Consider the following 17,367-nt stretch of genomic DNA (forward strand, 5'->3'; position numbering starts at 1 on the left):
CATCAATGACACATTATCAAATTGTTTGGTTTTTGATTACTGACCGAAATCTAGTGTATTTCAGTATACGTAACTGCATTTCTTTTCTATTAAATAAGTCATATTTAAAGTCAATTTACATTATTTTGTAGCATTCCAATCTTTCAATAGCAATACAATACATCCATGTGATGAAGTCATCTGGCTATCTCTTATCTGATTGTTGTCGTTGCTGAAACCCCTCCTCCTGCCTCCCCCTGTGCGGGGCCCCTGGCCAGGCAGCAGCTCCGCGGAGTTCACTTCGAGCTGGCTAGAGACAATCGGGTGAGGTGCTGCGCGCGCCTCCGGGACAAAATCACATAGTAAATCGTCTCGGAATGGATACGTATTCGCATCTCAGTAAGTTTTTCTGTCCTTTCATAACATGTTGTTTGGAGGTCCGATGTGTTTATTCGCAGTTGTCTGTGTTGTTTGCCACATCGACGTGTGTTGACAAAGCATTTAAACTGATGAACTTCAGACAGATCCGCGCTATATCAGCGCTCGTGAATTGACATCAGTCAGCTGACCGCGGCTTCAGACGTGGTCACGCTTGGCACTTACGTTGTGTTTATGTAATCGATCGCCTGTTGTCAGACTCTTGTGTCGGGCACACTCTTGTTCTTGAGCGAGTGTAGATTATAGAGTGTACTTTGAAACTAATCTCGAAACATGGCAAACATGATTTGTTTCAGCAGTGAGAAGGAATGACGTGTTATTTTTGGCAAAGGCTATTATTGGTTGAGCCTTATGAAAATGAACCATGGTTGTTATAGTAATTGTAGTCTAACTAGGGTGTTTTTAGTTAAAGTATAGTATTCACACATTTTACCACTGCCTTACTACAGGAACTACAAGGATGGTTATCAATCCAGCAAAAACATGGTTGCTAAACGTCTACTATAATACCTACATAGTTATGTCTTCCACAAAGCTTCTTTAATTTGGTGTTACAAGTTTTGGGTGTAAATCAAAAGACAATAATCCAAAAAATTAGATATTTTGATTAAGATACAAAATCTAGACTGACCTCAGAAGGCTTTGAAGTGGTTCAATGGACTGAGAGAAGGTCCGATTGGATTGAGGAGGTCTGGACTTTACCAGTGTCCAGTAGTTACATTTACATGTATTTATTTAGCACACACATTTTTTTCAAAGTGACTTACACAAGTTGCGTGTCATGTTGCATGCAATGTGTTTCTTAACTGATACATACTTTTTCAAAAATATTGCACAATTGGTATAGCATTGCATTATATAACTTATTTGAATGCATTTTGTCGCAACTTTTATCCAAAGTGACTTTGTAGTATCAGCGGATGCTTTTATCCAGAGCGGTTTAGGGGGATTGCAAGGAAGGCTAAACATTTTATCAGTATGTGTGCTCTCTGCGAATGAACCCATAACTTTGTGCTGCCACAAGACACTTTGTGAATGTGGTGTTCATGTCAAAAAGTGTATATTTTCCAATATAAAATAAAATAATATAATCCTCTGTGCATCTAGCAACCTAGAAAACTGGAAAAACAAGATCCCAGTAAGTTTTTTTGATGAGCCTTTCCCTGCAAGCATGTGAGAAATCACACCGTTCAGATTTCGCTCCTATTGTGACTTAAAAGCAGGATCTTATTATTATATTACCCCTTAATCTACACAATTCCACCCACGTACGGTGTACGTGACGCCATGGCTAAAGTTCGTGGACAACATGCAACGTAGTCGCTACTACACTGCCTAACATCGGAAGAGACAGGAGTGTATTTATTTTATTTTTAGTGGAAATCCCTCAGAAACCATAAGTGCGCATTCTATTGATTTTAGGCAAGCGTACAACAACGTGGGCGCATTATTTGGGATGCACTGTTTGGTGCGACTGATTTTGTAGTCTCCGGACGAATGATTTGAGACGTTTAAAATCTGCAAAGGAGTTCAGAAAACATAATTTAGCTAAACCATTGCCATGGCAGTACTACACGTGTGTTGTGTTGACACGCCGGATGACAGGGGAGTGGGGTGCGCTGTAACTCATTATAATTTAAAGAGACATGCACCAAAACGGGTAGCTGTGAGCATAGCAAAAAGGGTTTTGTTTACACAGCCATTGAGTGTTTTTAAGCAAAATATGTTCTATTCAGACATTTCCTGAAGACCCTAATAAATCACAGCATACTTGTTGAAAGTGCTCATCCGATGAGTCCTTTAACAATGTGAACCCACTCCGCAAAACACACAAAAGCCCTAAGCGGTTCAAAGAAGTAAGGTCACATATGCGAAATCTTTCTCAGGAATTTGGTGTTGTCAGATGCGTAGATGCTTTCAAACTTCTCATAGCAGTTTCTGTAGATCGCCCTTGAAGCTGTCCATTATGTGACTCATTGTAGAGTAATCATCATTATCCTTCATTCTTTCTGTACTTTTATACACAAAAACAACTTGCCTTCATTAATAGCTTTTATTTATTTCCTGAATTGCAGGATCGTAAACATTAGTCACTTTAAAGACCAGTTTAAAAGAGTTAACCTTTTTATGGAAGGGATAATGTACAGGCAGCCGGTTGTTATCCCAGAAATAAGCCCCGACAGTGTGATCTGGACCCCACGCGGAACGGAGGGTCTTGTATCACACTGAACAGGCTTATTCCGCGATAACAGCTGGCTGCTTGTACAGTATCCCACTTATAATACTTGCCACATGAGAAAAAGTTGGACATGAAATGTAAATTTTGAAATTAGCTCATTTTTACCGAATGCAGACATTTGGCGAGGAAAAGCTGTTAACTTTTGGTTTTAAGGAAAGAAATAAGTTCAAATGTCACGAAAAGGCAATTTTGTTGAATAATTTGTAAATTTAATGTCATATATGTTATTACAAAACCCTTTCAAAATTATTTGCTGCATCCGTGTTACCGTGTGTTATAAGCTTTAAAAGGTTGTTATCTGGGAATAACGACTGGCCAATCAGAATCAAGCATTCCAACGAGCCGTGTAAAAAGCTGTTATAACCTCCATACCGATGGTGCTTTTACGATAGCTGCTATAGAAAAACTATAGACTGTAATAGCAAAGATGTTATATCTTGTTGGTTTTTGCTCTGAGACTGGGCATAGAAAGATTCTAGGTTCATGTAAGAAGTCTAGGCTAAAGTAGACTGGAGCAAGGGTGGACATTTATTTTGATCCCCGGACGTTCTTGCTTCCCAGAGGACATGCTGCTTTGTAAAGTTAGATGTGGACAGTTACATCACCGTACCAAGGGTTGAAGTGTGTTCACATGCTTGTCGGCGGCATGTCATGTCTCTGACACTCAATGTGACTTCAGCTGTCATATACACATTTTTTATCTCTTCATTACCCTGAAGATGAATATTGTTTTAGATTTTAGACCAGTTGGAAAACTCTGAGAGCGCAACTAATGTTTGGCTAATATCGCTTTTCATGGGTGACAAAAATACACTTATCAAATTAAAATTCCCCACATCCAAGCCTGTCAACATAACATATGTTGTATCTAAAATCTGAATCTGTCAAACTCGACAACACACAAACGCAGTAATAAAAAACTACGGCATGCATTTAAAGAGAATGCATTCAGGGCCTTCATTCTTAAAAATAGGATGCTTTCATCAATCACACCATCGGCCTTTTCATTTCTTATGTGTGTTTGTGAGGGCTGAGGCTCTCAAATAAGTATGAGTCGACTGGAGGATTGCAGGCTAACAGGTCTAACATGATTCACCAATGGTCCAAATTTCTTTGTTTCTATATCAATTCTAAACCAGAGCACCTAATACAGTTTTAATAATATGACGTACATTTCTACAAGCAGCTCAAATTGTGTCAATCTTCTTTGTGATCTCAACTCTCCTTTCATTCAGACTAATCTATGTGGGGCACTTCATTTATAGAATGACATATTAACAAGTTTTTTTAGATTCACCCTGAAGGCATTTGTCATCTACTTCTACTGATCTACTCTCAATCGCTCAAAGAAATGATAATGGTGAAAATTTTACATTAAAAGTTTATATACAACGTTATAAAAATGAAGAAAGAATTCAAGCTTTTGTGTCCATACAATGGCAGTCAATGGGCGCTGCTTTTGTTTGATAACCAAGGTTCTTCAAAATGTCTTTTTCTTCTGCAGAAGAAAGTGATGGTTTGAAATGACCTGAGAAATATTTCATTTTTGGAGGAGCTATTGTTTTAAACCCATTTAATACAAATGATGATAATTGAAATTATAAAAGTTTGAAAAATTATAGAATTGGACGCGTGCCAAATAATAAAGAGCTTGGTGTGACCTGTAGACAGAATATGATCATTACATTGTAAGAACGGCATTGTCTTCAAATACTTTTCCCTAACAAATAAAAAAGTACAGTCTCTTTTTTTAAGATCACACACAAATTTTACTCGCTTGATCACAACAGGTGGTGTGATGGATTTAATGACATCCTGAGCCTCTCCTATGGCAAACCAAAGTCTGTGCAGAAAGATGCTTGTCAAAAGTGGGAGGCAGGCTGATGACTGCAACATTAAACAGTTCCTGCCGCATTGAATCTAAAATAATCTGAGTAATCCCGTAAGCGAGCAGACTCCACCCCGCGGATCCCTCCCCCTGCGGCTTTCCTTTTTCACTCCTGTCCCATCTGTTCCAACAACAGTGAGTCTTGGTTTGGACGGGGGTCCAATATTTGGTTGAGTGGGAGACGCAGTCATGTGGCATCCGCCGACGTTACCTCCTCATGGTCAGCTTCAAGGTAGTGAGGGTGGCCACTATAGCCATCGTGAGTATCAGGCTTGTGGCAAAACTCTAAATGTTGTTAGTCAGCACTGTCTCAGCAGAAAGAAGCAACGGGGGCAGGTGAATACTTAGAGTGTATGATGAAAGATGACCAACACCGAATTTGTTTTGATGCAGTGTGCCCCTTGACAAAAGTACTAGGTTGTGTCTGATTCATTGGCATGAATAGATATTTGATATGTTGTCTATTATTTATTAGAGAATGACTATTCTGCTCAAAGTCATAGCTGGAATGGGTTTGTTTGTTTTTTACGAAAGTGGTAAGCTGTGAGCTAAAATTGGATTTTTACATTTTTTAAGCATTTCTGCTTGTAGCTTGTTCATTTAATAAAAATGTGGAAGTTTATAAGCATCTTGGTTTTGATTTTGTATATATAAACTATATATATTTGTGTGAGAGACATGTTGTTATACTGCACATGCCCGATGGCCATCGCTTCTGTTCTTCCGTGAGTTCGGTTGATCAGATTCTGCTTGTCAGTTGTAGCTCTTGACTTGTGTAATGAATTTGTATCCTGCGCTCAGCTGTTGACAGTGAGAGTGCTTGGGAAGGCTCTGGTCTCTAATGCTCTTCAGCTGTCATAGATCAAGGCAAGATGGCACTAGAGTATTATGGATATTTTAGGAATGTCTATTTAGATCAATCTATTTCGTTCTATAGCAAGTGAATGGGTGCCACTACTATACTATACTATACTATACTATACAGTAGTATACTATTATATGCTTTTTGTACAGTTGGCAATGATTTTTAAGAAATAACTGTTAGAGACATACTTCACCCACAGAATAAAGTTATATCATAATTTTTCATAACGTTTGTTGCTTTTCTTCAGTGGAACACAAAATAAGATATTTTATTAAATGTTTTTGTGGTTTTCTATACATTCTGTTTAACCACTTGTTGCCATTGTTGTTTTATTAGCAAAATTCTTCATAAATCTTATTTTTTTATAAGTCATCCAGGTTTGGAATGGCATGAGTGTGAATAAATGATGAAAGACATTTTTTTTTGGTTGAACCATTCCTTTAAATAATTGCAATATTTTTTAGCAGGTGCCCGTCACCACTCCCCTTTTCTTCTCGTTCTCATGTACTTATTTCATAACATTTCTCTTCTCTTTCTCCATCTCTGCCTGACAATAGTTCCTTTGAGTCACGTTTGTGTGTGTGGGTGTGTGTAAATATCTTGAGTGACAAGGACAAACGGCTGTTTGATGCACAAATAGTGTTGGCGGAAGTCGTCATCACTGATTGACTGTCACTCTTCCACCCCCCCAAAGAGAGGCGATATGGCGCAATGGATAACATGAATAGAAGTAACACAGGTAGCATTTAGGTTGTGTGGAATTATCTGTGTATGTTCAGGTTTGTTCAGGTTTCTGACCAAATGTCCGCACAATGTAAAGTGAATAATTAAGAAACTAAATTATGCCTAATTTGAAGATGTCCAAATGCTTATAGATTTCTATGAGGGTTAGGGCATTAAATATACAGTTTGTACAACATAAATGTCATTATGTCTATGGAATGACATTTATGCACAGTGTATTATTAAAACATGTGTGTACAACTGTGAATGTGATGTGTGTGTGCACGTGCATATGTGTCATTTTTACAAAACTTTCATCAAGGGTCTTTGCTGTTTGCTGATATTCAAGATGTCTTTGAATACGTGAATGTCTTCATCTGGGGAGGTTTGGTTGTGCAAGGTGGGAGGCCAGTTAGTTGGTCTTTGCAATAGTCCAGTCTGGACAGGACAATAGCTTGGACAAGGACTAGCATAGAATGCTCGGAAACGAAAGGTCTCATTTTCCTAATGTTGTAGAGGATGAATCTACAGGACCGGGTGGTGCTGGCAACATGATCCGTGAACTTTGGCTGATCATCGATTTCCACTTCCAGGTTTCTGGGCATTCTGGAAGGTGTGATGGTTGATCAGCCTAGTTGAATGGAGAGGTTGTGATGAATCTTTGGGTGGGCCGGGATAACAAGTAGTTCTGTTTTAGCTAGGTTCAGCTGCAGGTGATGGTTCTTCATCCAGTGCGAAATTTCACTCAGGCATGCTGAAATGCTTGCAGAAACAGTCAGATTGTCAGGCTGAAATGACAGGTGGAGTTGTGTATTATCCGCATAGAAGTGATAGGAAATGCCTCGTTTCCGAATGAAAGAACCTAGGGATGTCATGTATGGAAAGAGCAACGGTCCAAGCACTGAGCCCTGAGGCACCCCTTTACTGAGATGTTGGGACTCAGAGGCCTCACCTCTCCAGGATACTCTAAATGATCTACCTGAGAGGTAAAACTTGAACCATTGTAGCACCATTCCACAGACACCCAAAGCCTTGAGTGTCGCCAGGAGGATGTGGTGGTTAATAGTGTCAAAGGCAGCAGATATATCCAATCGGATAAGTACAGATGATTTAGAGACTTCTCTTGCCAGTATCAGGGCTTCAATGACCGAGAGCAGTGCAGTCTTGGTGGAATGATCAATCTTGAAACCAGACTGGTTGCTGTCCGGGAGGTTGTTCTGTGTAAGAAAGGAGGAGAGATGGTTAAATGCAACAAGCTCAAGAGTTTAGCCAATGAAAGGGAAGAGAGATACCGCTCTGTAGTAGTCTAATAGTGTAGGATTAAGAGGTAAAATGTGCGTCTTTGAAGACTGCGGGAAATGTACCAGTGGTGAGAGATCCATATTGACAATGCTGTAACGATAATGTTTAACTTCAGCTATCCCTCAGATGCGCATTAAACAGAGGCTTGTTTTTCCGGCAAATGACGCGGGGATGTCATAAATTATGGTGACGAACACAGCATTTTTTATTTTGTTCCAATAGAATACCGTCTCCTCTGTGCAGGAGCTTTCGTCACCGTCATTTGCCGGAAAAACAAGCCCCTGGTTCATGCGCAGCAGAGGATTACAGACGTTTGACATTATAGTTAATAGCGTTGTCAATATGGATATTTCTCTTAAACAAACGAATTGATTCACTTCAGAAGACCTTGTTAACACCTTGGAGCCGTGTTGAGCAGTTCTTTGATCGATGGATTAACTCCGACTGAATTTCTCTTCAAGAAAATTTTTATATTTTATAGGATGTCTTAAGGGTGAGTGAAACATGGGGAAATTTTGTTTATTGGCTGAAGTATCCCTTTAATAATTGTCAACAAGTGTCGGGTATTACCCTTTACTTGATTATCCACCGATTATCTGCTGCCATACTACAGGATGTTTTGAAATTGATTAATGTTTCTTCATTTCCTGGATTCTTTCCGTTTGTCAGCATTCTTCATTTGGTCAGCATTTTCTTTGGCCATATGCTTCAGGGAAGCGCTGATGTCTAGTTTAGACTGTATCATCCATCTCTCTGTATGCTGTTGAACTTTTAATGTTGGATAATAGATCAGCTGATGTTCCTTTTAAATTCGTTTGTGTGACTGTCAGCATGAGCTGTTTGAATCAGAGTAAGACATGTGACAAAATGTGCTTGTTGTGTTTTTGTAAGAATGAGGTCACTGGAGGACACTTAGAGTTCCTTTACTTAATGTCCAGTTAATGATTTCTCCATATTCTATCACATATTTACAGTTATACTATTCTTTTAAAAATCGTTCATGTTCATTCTTACCTTTCTACATAATCAGATATCTAAAGTCATGTCTTTGTCACCAACAGAAAACAGGTACACAAATACACAAGACCTTTTCAAACTCTCTAACTCTATTTCTCACTCAGTGTGTATTGTTAGTAAGTGAGTGACACCGTGTCTACACACCCGATGCGACCGGCGCGATGTGAAATGACAAAAGACATTAGAAATGCATTAGAATCCATTATAATTTTTTTTAAATTAAAAACCCATCAGGTTTGCTGTACATTTCGTCACACAGCAGTGGTACAGTATATAAAAGTACTGTTCTACCATATTTAAAATAATACGTTCATAAGTTAACAATTCGTTATTACAATCAAATACGATAGAACGCCACCTCTATATACCATTGCTGTGTGCCTCAATGTGGAGCAACTGATAAATGTAACTATTTTCTCATTTTCCATTTCTCTCTGCTTTAAGTCTCCCAAACCGGAAACTGCATAGGGTTCTTCTTCTGAAACGTCTACAAGCCTTTTCTGTTCAGGTCTATAAATTTATGTCCATAATCAGATGGAGCCTAAGATTTCGTTTTACAGATTTTTTCAGTTAAATTTAGGTTCACTGAACACCCTCTGTGCATTAAAGTATCTAATGCATATATATAACATATGTCATATATAACATACTATATGTATATGCACCCACAAGATAAAGTGGTCACCACTGAACTTGATAGCTGTCTGCCAAAAGCTGAACTTTGCACCCAGACAGCCGTACAAAGGTCATGGGCACTTCACAGAGTGATTGTGAAATGATGATGAATGTCTGAAAATCTTTAGTTTGGTCAGACTCAATCGGCGTGTCTCTCTCTGAACTATTAAGATCTAGCAGCATCAACGTGAAAAAAATTGCATTACAGAAACAAGAAAAAGCAACAATTGCATAAATTAAAAATTGATTTTTTTTTTTAATAGTTCTTCAAAAAGGACATTCTTAGAATCGTATTTCTATGCTGACAATCTATGGGTTCACACTAGAATAAAGATGTTGTGGTCAAATCAATATCAGGTTCAGATTATCCAGAGATGTAATCTAGATAACAGTTCCACAGTTAACATTACGCAAAGGCAGATAACACCACAGCTCAAAGAGTCAGAGACGCCAGGTAGCCTAACATTGTATGTTTCCTTGTTGTCTCAAAATATGTCTCACAACAGGAGAGAGAGAAAATAGAGTTCAACATAGAGTGCAAGAGAAATTAGCACTGTGGAGGGACTGATGCTTTAAGGTAAAACAAAGTTTTAAAGAAGTAAATCCTGACTGTACAAAACATTTTTCAAGTTTTTTGTATGCTGTTGATGTACAACTATTATGATTGATTAAAAATACTTGTAGAAGCATCATTTCAGTACAATACAGAACAGATATCAAAAACACACCTGACGCAAAGCTTTTGCTATTTCATTTGAATGTATGGGAGATGTAAACAAACATATGATCAAAACATATTCTTTAAATACACTCTACGCCGATTTCATTACAGAAAACCGTTTATGGAAAATATTTGTTGTGAATGGTGCTGCCGATTTATACTGCCATGTAATACATTTCAAAACGTGATAAAATAAGTCTGTAAAGCTATAAATAGAAACAAAGGGGCCTGTAAAATGTAAATTATATCAACCAGAGATGAAAGTCAGTTTTACGTTTCAATATTTCTGACCAAAGTTTCTGGTCTGTTTTTATGTGCATTTCTTAATAAAGCAATTACTTCAAGCCATATTCATATAAGAAAATATAGATTCAATTGATTAGATCTTTATTTTGAATGATGACACATTTTAATGGATTGCAACACTTTTGTATGGGCACAAGAGCAGCTTTTGCCCAGTGTGTGTCCTTGTACTGTTGTTATATTGTGCCGTTTTATCGTCAAACCAAAATTAGTTACTAGCAGAAAAGTACTTAAGACATCGTTAAATTAGTCCATCCACTCATAGTGGCTCAATTCAATTTTTGCGAAGCGACAAGAATACCTTATGTGCGAAAAAAAAAGCCATGTGTTTGTAAAAAATAACTCAATTTAGATTTTCAAAAAAATGAAAATTCTGTAATTATTTACTCACCCTCTTGTCATTTAAAACCTGTTTGACATTCTTTCCCCCACAGAACACAAAATATATTTTGCATTGGTTTTGTGTCCATACAATAGAAGAGCCGGCATTGTTCGGTTACCAACATTCTTCAAAAAAAAATGTGTGTTGTCTACATCATGTAGATGTAATGCAGGTGCGGTTTGGGGCTCTGCATTTTTGTCAAACAAGTAGGGTCAGGTACAGAATTAAATTAGTGCTGCTGTCGGATGTCGGATTGTGTGTTCTTTTAAGTTCTGCGGGATAATCAAACAGGACCCATGCAGGACTCAGATGCAAAGTCGCTGAGAGAGAAAGTCCGTTCACTGCAATGGAACAGTTTTTTCACAGCAACGGCGGTTCACGGATCCTCTCTCTCAAAGGCCCTGGGTGGTGGCAGGGTGGGCAAAGCTTCTGATAAGGTGGGCAAGGCCCACCCTGGCCCCCCTGTGCAGCCGGGCCTAGTTTGAAATGATTAAAGCACAATATGCTCCCCTTTCAAATATCTGTTTGTCGAGTCCTGATATATTTACTGTGATACAGTCTGTTAAGATTACAATCATCAGGTTATTCCGGTCATACATCCGAGTTTCTATGTATTCAAATCTTAATTTCTGTCTTCACACAGACTCTAGTGCTCTGAATTCTCCCCACTCTCAGCCCCCACCCATGAGCTCTATGGTGGGTCATCCGTCCGTCATCAGTTCCTCCCGCCCACTGCAGTCTCCCATGATCACCCTGGGCTCTATGAATGGCCTGGCTTCACCATATTCTGTCATCACCCCGTCTCTCACCTCACCGTCGGGTTCCTTGCCTTCTACGCCCAGTATGAGCTTTAACACTCTCGGCAGCCCACAGGTAAGAAACTACCCATAATTCCCTCTTCCCGTGGTCTCACGCCAATGTTCCCACGTAGTGGATAGTTAATAGTAATTAAATAATAAAATCATTGTCTAGATGTCTAAACTTTCAGATGAGTAATAAAGTTATTTGATGGAAGGAAAATTTGTGACAATCCAAGCCCACATTGTATAGAGAACTGTATCCCAGAATATGTTATGGATGCATTACAGTTTTATTCCTTTTTAATTCTATTATTATTATTCATGCAAATTGAAATGTATTCATTTATATAATTATTTTGTTGTTTACATATACTGTGTATATAGATATATAAATATTAATTGTTTTTGATTAATTGTTTTAATACTATATATATGTGTATAATATATGTTTCATATATTTAAAGATTTCTTAAGTTAATAAATGAACACCATTCATATTAAATGTGATGAAGCAATAGTTTTATGTGAAATGTGTGGAACAATACAGATTTTTTGTCTCCTTTAAAAGTAAGACAGTATTAAGTTAATAGTGCAGAATTTAGCTGAAGGTGATCTCAAGGTGATGTTCGTCACACTGGAACATTTCCAAATACATATGCCCCGGGTGTTTAAGAGAGGTCAGCTTATGTGTGTCTAATAACATCAGTACATGTCGGCAATTTCTCCCAGGAGGCTGAAAAAAGCCATTCAATCAGACAAACGGTTTAGGCTTTCAGACCAATGAGGAGCACATCAATTGCAGTGTACATACACACATATATATATATATATATATATATATATATATATATATATATATATAGAGGAGTACTGTTTGTCACTGTATGTGACATACATGTTTTAAAATATTTGTAAAAGATTTATCGAATGGTATTAAAAGAAGAAATCTATTAAAAAGCATTGATTAATTGCTGATGAGATGTACCGTTTATTGTATCAAATACTTATTATACTACAATTTATTTTCCACAAAACCTGAATAAACACCTATAATAACATACATATACTTACATCACAACTATTCAACAACAAAGCAGTCTGAATTGCAAATGAACTGATTTGACAGTTCTCTTTGCTTTGAGGTATGTACATAGCCTGCCACCTGCAGGTTGGATGTAAAACTGCAGAAAAAGTAGCATGTGGTGTTAAAGTGCTAAGTTCTCCAGAGAGAGACAGAGAGAGGAAAGAAAACACCCTGAATATTATGTCAGCAACGCACTCACAGCTCCTTGTGTAGAAGCCATGTCAGGGTGGAGCTTGTTTGTGTGTGTGTGCGACTCTGTTCTTCTGGGTTGTTTGTGTATGTCTGCTGGCAACAGCCTCGCTGTTTTGTGACATAATCTATTATTTTCCCCTGTCTCTCAGATGAATTCCTTGAATATGAACTGCTCAGAAGACATTAAGCCTCCCCCAGGATTGACTCCTCTGGGTAACATAAGCAGCTACCAGTGCAGCAGTCCTGGATCCCTCTCTAAACACATCTGTGCCATTTGTGGGGACCGATCTTCAGGTACGGCATGCAGATGTTTACGTGCTCCTGAAACGTGATGTTTCGGATAGAATGTGAATTTTTGATGTTTGTGACAAATGTGCTTGTGTTTGCAGGGAAGCATTACGGTGTTTACAGTTGTGAAGGATGCAAAGGCTTCTTTAAAAGAACCATTCGGAAAGACCTGACCTACAAGTGTCGAGACTGCAAAGAATGCCTGATTGACAAACGTCAGCGCAACCGCTGTCAGTATTGCCGCTACCAGAAGTGCCTGGCTATGGGCATGAAGAGGGAAGGTGTGTACACAACATGCTAGTGACCAGCAATGCTACATAAAGTAAATAAAGACTACTACTGTACTTGTAGCATTTATGCCTTAACTACATGGATCTCAAGGCGTGCAGTCTTTCAAATCAAAGCATACTTTAAGAAGATGCAATTACATATCAATCTGTATGAATGTTGGGATTCCCTGCAGCGGTGCAGGATGAAAGGCAGCGCGGGAAGGAAAAGAGCGATAATGAGGTGGAATCGACGAGCAGCTTTAATGAAGAGATGCCTGTGGATAAGATTCTGGATGCAGAACTCGCAGTGGAACCCAAGACAGAGACATACACAGAGAGCAGCCCTGGAAACTCGGTGAGCCATAGATTTAAAAGAAATCACAACACATTTAACACATTTAACTCAAATAAACTAAACAGTCTGGTCCTGTACGATTTCTTTGTATTGCAGACAAATGACCCGGTCACTAATATCTGCCATGCAGCTGACAAGCAGCTGTTCACTCTGGTGGAGTGGGCCAAGAGGATACCTCACTTCTCTGATCTGCCGCTAGATGATCAGGTCATTCTCCTTCGAGCAGGTGTGTGTTACATATGCATGCTAATAGATGTAATGGGGTCCAAAAGTCTAAAAGCTGAGTGGTAATGCTTTTTTTGCAACAAATTTTATTACTATCATAAAATAATATTGTTAACAAATACAATAAGGTTAACAATAGTAAATGGATTAGATATTATGAACTAAAATTGAGCAATATAGTTTATTATTATTTATTAATCTTATTTGTTTATGTTAGTTAGTTGTTAATTGTTTATGTTAGTTAATTTCAAGGCTAGTATCATGTTAGTTTGTGATGCATTAACTAATGTTAATAGTTAAAGGGTTCGATTTGAAAAGATTAATTAATGCTGTTGAAATATTGTTCATTGTTAGTATATATTAGCTAATGCCATAACTTATTGCTGACATATACAAGCTTAATTTAAATTGTAACTATAATATTTATATCATATAATTAATTCACTCAATATCAGATATAAATATATGACATTGTATTTAACAATGATGTCTCTATAATTTTCATTATAATTTTCAATTTTTACATTTTTATTCATTTAAGTTTTATTTGAATGTCTTATAATGTGTGGTTTTATGAAAGCATGTACTTGAGTTTTTCCAGCAGGATTTGTTCACTACTTTTGGTCCTAATTTCCTAATATGGTCACCAATTCTGATATTTATTCAGCCACTTAGTAATAGTGCAGAGGATAAATAAACATATTAAATCAATATTATTATATATGTATATATAACATATTGAATATACTATTGTATATGTATTTTTTTGTTCTTGGTTACTTTGGTTCAAATGATCAGACAGAAGTGTATTGGTTGTGTGGATGCTGACCTCTGCTGGCCAAACATTTCACATGCGCTGCTTAATTAGACACCAAAGGATGTCACATAGAATGACGAATACATTTTTGTTTTTAATAAATTAAAACAAAGAGAGTTGAAGAAAAAAACTAAATCTTATTTAATTTCCGTTTACCCTCCTCACAGGATGGAATGAGCTCCTCATTGCTTCGTTCTCACATCGCTCGATCACAGTAAAAGATGGTATCTTACTGGGCACAGGCCTCCATGTTCACAGGAGCAGTGCTCACAGTGCTGGAGTGGGGTCCATTTTCAACAGGTGAGTCAACGGCTTTAACATCATACATTTGACTAAACCCACGTCTGAATCTTTGAGACATCAGTCTTTAGGTTAACACATCTCTTGTTTTAGGAATATCAGAAATGTTGTTTTTGTGTTATAGGGTATTGACTGAGCTTGTGTCAAAAATGAAGGACATGCAGATGGATAAAACAGAACTGGGCTGCCTCAGAGCCATTGTTCTCTTTAACCCTGGTGCGCTTCTCATAAACAGACATACCACACCATACACTCATTATTGTGTTTTTATTCTCCTTGTTTAAAGTGATCAGCTAATGTCTCATGATCTTTGAAACTTTTTTTATAAATCAAGAAGTGGATGTGGACTATATAGTTAATTATGGAAACTGCCTCTACTTCTAGATGCCAAAGGCTTGTCCAACGCAGTGGATGTAGAAGCACTGAGGGAGAAGGTTTATGCTTCACTTGAGACCTACACAAAACAGAATTACCCTGACCAGCCTGGCAGGTACAGCCAAACAGATGTGCTTGTTCGCTACAGAATGGTCTCATTTTTGCTAATGCTTCGATTTACTTGTATTCTGAACAATTTTATATCAATTTAATATCACAAATATTTCACAGGTTCGCTAAACTTTTATTGCGCCTCCCCGCCCTCCGATCCATCGGCCTCAAATGTTTGGAGCATCTATTTTTCTTCAAGTTGATTGGAGACACGCCCATAGACACATTCCTAATGGAAATGCTTGAAGCGCCCCATCAGATTACGTGACAGGAATACCACCTGACTATTTTTGTACATAATACAATGCAACTAATATAATAATAAATTTGATTTAAAATGCATATTTTATACAAAGAACAAATTATAATCTGTGAAATGTATAGGTAAGTAAAATATACAGTCAAAATACATTTGATCACTATGGTGTTGAAAATACATTTTTCTCTGTAAATAGCTAATATCAGGTGTACACTGCAATGCAATAAAGATAATTTATTTTATTCAAGAAATACTTTTGTCAAGCCCAGACAATAAATTCTGAAGTGAATTTTTTAATTCTGTCTAAATAAATAATTCAATGCTAAATCCTTTTGTTGGTTTGTGTCATTTTTAAACCATGTTTTGTCTAAGGGACAGAGAGCAGGGAGCTCTAATAGGTCAACTAATCTGTACTAATAATTTAGTAAGGCCTAAAACTCTCTTCAGATCCATTGTAGAGCTAGCGCCAGTGAAGTATATTGTACCAAAAGTCCATCTTTGCTTGTCAACATACCTCAAATACGTCATTCAATCTCAAAGAGTGTCTATTCTATTCCGCTAGATGGCGCCCTTTTAGCGCTTACACTGTTTCGTGAGTGTCAAAGAAATAAGGCTCGTTTTTAAAATTGCTTGATAAATTCTGTGGAGTGTGAATGTAAATATTCATTGAAAAAAAGTTGAAATTTCGATTCAGGGTCGCTAGGGGACATCAAAACGTCAAACCCGGAAGTAGCCTATTTCATTAAAATGGCTATACCTAGAGAACGGTTTGAGATATCTTCACGGGGCTTAGACCATATGTGTAGACCCTCAGTCTGGGTTCACAATAAAAAAAACTCGGTGTTTGGCCACTAGGTGGCGCTATAATAGCAAAGAACTCGAAAAGGGCTATAACTAAGCAACCGTTTGCCCGATCGACTAATTATTTGGTATGGTGTGTCTTTGTGTCATGAACCTTGACTGTATAAAAGGACTTCTGCGTATCTCAAAAAACAAGTCTGCCATCGGTCAATTAAATGTGAGCACTCATTATACCGGGTAAACGGAGGCCGATCAAAACGACACTCGCTGGGCTTATTCGTCTCACGGTCTTTAAGGTCTGTAAGAAATGTGAACTCATTTGGCCACCGGGGGGCGAAATAGCGCTTTTGGAGTGCATAAACAATTCTGTATCACGTGACATTTGACATATACAGAAACTATTGGTATCATAAGATTGCTCTTCTCATTCTGAACAACTTTGCCTCTGGACATGCTTCTGTCGATCAAACGGTTCGTGAGTTATCGCTGATGATGTCAAAAACCTACTTTCGCGAACTAGTTCCTGGTTTTTCAACCGATCGGAACCAAACCAATGCAGATGACTTCTGTGGAGTGTGAATGTAAATAATCATTGAAAAAAAGTTGAAATTTCTTTTCACCGTTGCTTAGGGACGCCAAAACTTAAAATGGGCAGATCCTATCACATTAAAATGGCCATAAATCCAGAAGGGCTTAACATATCATCATGGGGCTCAGTTGATATGTGTAGACCATCACTCCGAGGTCACGTAAAAAAAGGAGGTAGCGTTTGGACACTAGGTGGCGCTAAAACAGTAAAAATGGCAAAATTGACGTGTATCTCATATCTTAAACAATTGTGTATCACATGACATTTGACACTTACACAAACTAATGATATCATTTAATAGTCCTCCTCTTCATTCTGAACAACTTTGCCTCTTGATCCATTGATGTCACACAAACGGTTCACGAGTTAT

The 17,367-nt window shown here is 37.8% G+C and overlaps 1 protein-coding gene across 3 annotated transcripts; it reads left to right on the top strand.

Annotated features, from left to right (window-relative positions):
- The first annotated feature begins 218 nt into the window (after positions 1–218).
- Positions 219–15,937, top strand: rxrgb (retinoid X receptor, gamma b). 3 transcript variants are annotated; one of them, XM_056764313.1, is made up of 10 exons: positions 219–378; positions 11,176–11,405; positions 12,758–12,902; positions 12,998–13,177; positions 13,360–13,520; positions 13,617–13,746; positions 14,730–14,862; positions 14,987–15,078; positions 15,247–15,352; positions 15,469–15,937. In XM_056764313.1, exons 1-10 carry the CDS (start codon positions 357–359, stop codon positions 15,614–15,616), a joined length of 1,347 nt encoding a protein of 448 aa, XP_056620291.1. In that variant the 5' UTR covers positions 219–356; the 3' UTR covers positions 15,617–15,937. The 3 variants fall into 3 exon arrangements, with proteins under 3 accessions (XP_056620291.1, XP_056620294.1, XP_056620293.1); XM_056764316.1 differs by lacking the exon at positions 219–378 and adding an exon at positions 4,719–4,803; XM_056764315.1 differs by lacking the exon at positions 219–378 and adding an exon at positions 9,302–9,703.
- Positions 15,938–17,367: the final 1,430 nt, after the last annotated feature.

The sequence above is a fragment of the Triplophysa dalaica genome, chromosome 13, assembly GCF_015846415.1.
Source record: "Triplophysa dalaica isolate WHDGS20190420 chromosome 13, ASM1584641v1, whole genome shotgun sequence".
In the NCBI taxonomy this organism is placed as follows: domain Eukaryota; kingdom Metazoa; phylum Chordata; class Actinopteri; order Cypriniformes; family Nemacheilidae; genus Triplophysa; species Triplophysa dalaica.

Excerpts from the sequence above, each read along its gene's own strand:
- rxrgb (XM_056764316.1), top strand. The coding sequence starts at position 4,734 with ATGTGGCATCCGCCGACGTTACCTCCTCATGGTCAGCTTCAAGGTAGT. Across the intron at positions 11,406-12,757 it reads ACACTCTCGGCAGCCCACAG|ATGAATTCCTTGAATATGAA; the intron begins GTAAGAAACTAC and ends CCTGTCTCTCAG. Across the intron at positions 13,178-13,359 it reads TATGGGCATGAAGAGGGAAG|CGGTGCAGGATGAAAGGCAG; the intron begins GTGTGTACACAA and ends GATTCCCTGCAG.